The 5,531-nt window shown below is 35.9% G+C and overlaps 1 protein-coding gene across 2 annotated transcripts in view; it reads left to right on the top strand.

Annotated features, from left to right (window-relative positions):
* Positions 1-43: 43 nt before the first annotated feature.
* The window catches only part of nsun4 (NOP2/Sun RNA methyltransferase 4), a 14,361-nt gene continuing 8,873 nt past the window's right edge, over positions 44-5,531 (top strand). Inside the window, exons 1-4 of one of the 2 annotated variants that reach the window (XM_016556557.1) lie at positions 44-236; positions 3,061-3,185; positions 3,266-3,420; positions 3,508-3,668. In XM_016556557.1, coding sequence (XP_016412043.1) covers positions 48-236; positions 3,061-3,185; positions 3,266-3,420; positions 3,508-3,668 — 630 coding nt within the window. In that variant the 5' untranslated portion in view covers positions 44-47. Of the gene's footprint in view, positions 237-2,608; positions 2,725-2,808; positions 3,186-3,265; positions 3,421-3,507; positions 3,669-5,531 lie in introns of those variants that run through there. The other variant, XM_016556556.1, reaches the window with a different exon arrangement.

The raw sequence follows: 5,531 nt of genomic DNA, 5'->3' as shown, positions 1-5,531 counted from the left end.
GAATGAAATTCATGGCTAGTGTCTTGATTGTTTGGTGTGTTTAGGGCATGACTCTGGATTGTGTGGAGATCTCTTTGGCACGTGTGTTTGAGAGCGGCCAGGCTTATGTTGCTCTGTCACGGGCCCGGAGTCTGGAAGGCCTGCGTGTGATGGACTTTGATCCGCGAGTAGTGCAGGCCAACCAGGACGTGCTGCTCTTCTATAAGAGACTGAGGAAAGAGAGGCTCCTCATGCAGGTCAGTGCACCCTGGACAATCACTCTGTTCCTCAAATGAATACCCATTTCTGTGTCAGACTGGCACAATTTAAAAGATGAATCTAAATGATTTTAGATTGGCTAATAAAAGTCCCCTAGGAAGCTCAAATTACTGGATGATTTTACAGTATTCAGAATTCAAATTGCCCAATTTCAACAAGGCTTACATTGATTTAGGAAGTTTATTATAGGTCTCTGATTGTAATTTATTTTTCTTCCCCCAGTCGTCAATGAATGACTTTGATGGACAGAGCAATAAGGAGAATTCCCGTTGGTGAGGTGGTGATGTGAAGCTCTCATTTTCATATGCACTGTGTATGAATGCATCAGGAACATGAAGTCATTTTTAATTCATTTAGTGTTTCTTATTGGGTAAATTATAATACCCTGCTTTTCAACTGAGTGATTATTTATTTTTATAAATATGCCTAAACCATGTTTTATGTAACCATTCATTTCTTTTAATAAAGTTTCTATGTTTTTATACATGAATTGGCTTGATTATGAAAATATCAGGTTTACATGCTTTTTATCTGAGCAAAGTTTTATCAGTGCCTTTTGCTTGTGGCAGTGGTTTTCTAATTGTAAGTGAAATGTGTTCTTATATTTATAATTTGGTTTTAGTTTAATATTCCGGTTTATTGAGTTTAGACTAAGTGGTACACAATGTCCTGTAATTGCATACATTGCAGTGAAAAGAGTACAACTCTTCAACAGCTTCAGTGAGATGTTTTTTTTTTTCTTCCATAGATCATTATTCTAGGAAAAATATACAATTAATAATCCAGTTATCCATACAACCATATCTGCCAAATATTGGTTCAATCAAATGAAGAACACATTTTCATGGCACGTTCTTACTAACTCACAACACTGTTGTAGCAAAATCCAAACAAGGATTGTCTCTTTATCAAAAGGCCAAAGCTGCATTACTTTCTCACAGTGACTGAAGATTTTAAATTAAAGCAAGAAGAAACTAGCAACTAAAAATGCAATGTCTACTGCCACCCTGTGGGACTATGTGTAATTGCAATTAGATCTACGCCATTTAAAAAAGAAAAAGTCTTCTCATCGCATTCAACTGCTATATTGTCAGCAGATTCTTAACCTGTAAATATTTGTATGATGCTTGTGCTGTACACTTAAATACACCTCTGCAGCTGTAGATACTGTAGGGTCCTGAGGGGGCCAGACACTGTTTAATCTATATGACATTCACCGCTCTTCCAGCATTTATTTAGTTCTTCCAAAATGAAACCAAAGAGCAGATTTATGACAGAAGAATTTAATGTTTATACATTTTAGGTAATATTGTATTAACGTACCAACATACCACCATCTCTTCTTCCTCTTCTTCTTCCTCCTCATCAGCACCATCTTCTCCTGCATCTTCCTCTGCCATTGTCTGTTCTTTTACAAATAAGAGACAAGCCGCACAAATTTACTACCATGATACTACGTAACCAAGTTATTATGAATACACGATTTTGGGGACCAAAAAGGTATTGGTAAATCTTAATGTTTTATATAACAATTTTAATGTCTTTGCAATGTAAACATCAAGTGCTTAAATACAATGATGATATAAATATTTTGTTAAAGGCCAAATGACACCCTATTGAGGCTAAAATATTTAACAGGAGCTTCTGTTCTTTATTCAGGGGTCCTTGAATGTAACATAAATTTAATTATCTAATTCTCTAAATTGCATAACTTCTCAAATGCATTTTAAACTAAAGTAAAAACTCTTGAAATTAGTAGTCATACCTCGTCCTTCGCCTCGTCAGGCTCTCCATATGTGATAATTTCCCTTTCAATAACCATACTTGTATGCTAGTAAATTCACACAATAAAGACAATAAAGGTGAAAAATCTGGATGAACAAGTATGTGCTGGAAATATACAGAGACGCGAATTTACGAATTCTACTATGGTGAAGGTTTGACTTATATTAAATAAGAACGTTATTTAATGTCTGCAATCAACGTCAAAGAATGAACTTGTTAATAGCATAGACTGTGGTTAATATCCATGAGTTAAGCCTTCGCAATAGTAGGAGCTCACAGAAAATTTCTGGAACGTTCTTATGTTATAAGCGCTTTATAAAAACCCACATTATATCGTTGGTAATAATTTGTTGATCGATTATATATATTCTGTATGCGCGAATATAATAAGATAATAATTGAAACCAGTATGTGACTTCAAGGATGAAATTAGGCCACTTATTGGGGAAATTGCTTGGCTAGATGATTTATTTGACGATGTTTTGGTTTTTAATGAAATTACTTTATTATTATAGTGGATAAATATAAAACACGGTAGTGGAACCAATGAGTTCAAAAACAACGGATGCTTTTTGATGTAACACAAACATGGCAGCGTACGTATGCACGAGATATTGTATAAACAAATTTAAAGACTCGATTAGATTTATTCCGCGACGGTATCGAGTTAAAACAAAATGGGTAAGTAATGAGGTTACATTCATTTTCAAAATAAAAGCAAAGTCAGTAATGGATAACATAAGCCGTTCCTCTGTATTCCATTAGGCAGCAACAAGGCCCAAGTTTCCAGCCACTGAACTTGCTCTGCACAACTTTGACACAAGCTACAGTATACAATTAAGGGACCTTTGGCCCTCTATTCGCGTTGCAATGCTGTGTGAACAAAAGTATGGAGCACTGATAAACAGCTTCTCTTCAGCACCCAATGTAATAATAGATTTAGAAGCTCGAGGATGTAAAGACTTCATCAGTAGGCCTATTGACTGTTCCAGAAATGAAGTCCATCCATCTTCACAGGACTCCACAACCTCACACAGAGATTCAACAGAGCTGGAACCTGCTGCTTTTCAACCCAGTATAAGTCCCGATATAAAATGTCTTATTTTCCCCCAAGGAGACATATCTAGATTTAAACCATCTAGGTGAGGATTACTAAAAATTCTCATTTCCTTTGTCTTGTTCTAAGTTGATTATGTTTGATATATCTGTCCTGTTAACTTAGACCTGACAGCAGTGGCATATTAGGATATTATCTTCTGGATGCTGCTTCAGTGCTGCCTGTACTAGCGCTGGACGTCCAGCCAGGACACACAGTACTGGATCTATGTGCAGCTCCAGGAGGGAAGACTCTTGCTCTCCTGCAGACACATTCAGTCAGTATGTGAACTGCCATATTGCCAACACTTCAAGCGTTTTAATGGAAGAGATGCAGATGATATATGCATGTTTTTTTTTTCTTTTCAGATTATCTGTGGGCGAACGACCTGTCAGGTTCCCGCACTATGCGATTACGCAGGACTCTTCAGAGCTACCTGCCTAAAGAGTTCCTGGATGAAAACAAAATCCACATCACTTCCACTGATGGTCGGCAGTTAGGCATGACAGAGGAGAAACGCTTTGACAGAGTTAGTATTGGGCAAAATGTGTGGAAAAGAATGGCCTGTTTTGTAAAGTTAATGAGAATGCCATGTTATAGTTATACTAAGAAAACAAATTTTAGGATTTGAATTGAACCACAATATGATTTGATAAAATTATTAAATAGCAGTTAACAAAAATGCAGATTAAAATTTCTTACATTCCACTTCATCAAAATATAAATCATGTGAGACCTATTTAATTAACAGCTTTAGATGGATATATGTCTTGCAGTGTAGTATTTATTTTCTATTATATTTCATTTTACTTAAAAAAAAAAGAAACATTAGAGCCAGCACTACGACAGTAGCTGTGTCCGAAACCGCTCCCTATCCCCTATTTAGTGCACTATATCGGGTATTTGACATTTTGTAGTGGCGTCCGGATTCTGAGTGACCGTCATTCCCTATATTCGGTCACTCTTTTATACGCACAGTGCACTCTGATTTCAAGTGTACATCTGATGTACACTTGCTGAAGCACTATTTCCCAAAATCCAATGTGGAGAGGACTGGCAAGTTGGAAGAGAGATTGGGAGCAAGCGAGTTTGAACAAGAGATGCAGTTTACATCTTTCTTATTTCTGTTTTTCTGTTTTTTTCATGCTGGTTCTAGTTTTTACCTTCTTATTAACAATTTCTTATTAAAAACATAAAGAAAATAAAGAGAGACAATATTACAATAGCTGAATTTTAAAAATGAAATAAAATTATATGGATCAGGTAAAATATAGTTTTATAATATTTATTTTAAAAATATTATTATTTAGGCATGAACTCAGTTTAATGTGGTTTTAATAAAGCGTATAGCATTGCATCGGCTGACTCTCAGCTGATCCACATATACCTATAGGAATACGACGCCTATCACAGCATTCCTATATAAGGTCTATTCAGTATTATTCAGCAGCTTTTATCACTTGCTCAGGAGCAAATTACCCTCCTCCATCCCCAACTCTTCCTTTTGGCACAGTCAGGACTTGGCTTTCTGAATTCGACTCCTTTTTATCTTAAATAATGTTGTTACACTTAAATATCATTAAGAACATTAATGATATCTGCTTTGTTCTGTTCTGTTTACCCTGTGGGGTTATTGCTGCTCTCCCTGCTCATTCATTACAGGCTGCATGGATGGGCAGGGAGTTTTTTTGCCCAGAACAGAACCATTCTGCCAAATCCAAACTGAATGCTAAGTGTCAATCATTTTGACGATAGTGGTCCTGACAGAACTAATTTGCTGAGGTGGCATTGTTATTAACTTACAGCAATGTAAGGAAAAGATGATAATTTGGTGGATGATTAAAAAATATTCATAAGTCACCAGTAGGTAGCATATTCATTCTAATGTAGTCAGAGATAAAAGTACATATTATGTGACCCTGGACCACAAAACCAGTCATAAGGGTCAATTTTTCGAAATTGAGATTTATAAATCACATGAAAGCTGAATAAATACGCTTTGCATTGATGTATGGTTTGTTAAGATAGGATGTCATGCCATAACATATTTTTAATACGACTGAGTTTATATTTAATGTGAATTTAACATTGAACGTTAATGTGAATAAAAACATTTTAAGTTAGGCTACTAATCATAACACTTGGCCTACAGAAAGAGAGCAAAGAACATTTACATTATCAAAGAACATTTTCACTGACAGTGTAGTTCAAGCACTCTCAAAAACTCCCATTAAAATCACTGAAGCTGTTTACACTATGAAATTAATATCTTACAGATTCGTACCCAAATTTGCACTTCGTTGTTTCTGACGAGAGAATTCGCCAGAAAGAGGAATTCAGTCAGCGAGCGAGTGAAGAAAACACCGGCATTTTAGCAATGACTCATCTGAAC

This window comes from Sinocyclocheilus rhinocerous, unplaced genomic scaffold (genome assembly GCF_001515625.1).
Source record: "Sinocyclocheilus rhinocerous isolate Xijiao unplaced genomic scaffold, SAMN03320098_v1.1 scaffold1458, whole genome shotgun sequence".
NCBI classification, from domain to species: Eukaryota; Metazoa; Chordata; class Actinopteri; order Cypriniformes; family Cyprinidae; genus Sinocyclocheilus; species Sinocyclocheilus rhinocerous.
The sequence above is the reverse complement of the archived record's forward strand: the minus strand, read 5'-3'. Positions and strand labels throughout refer to the sequence as shown.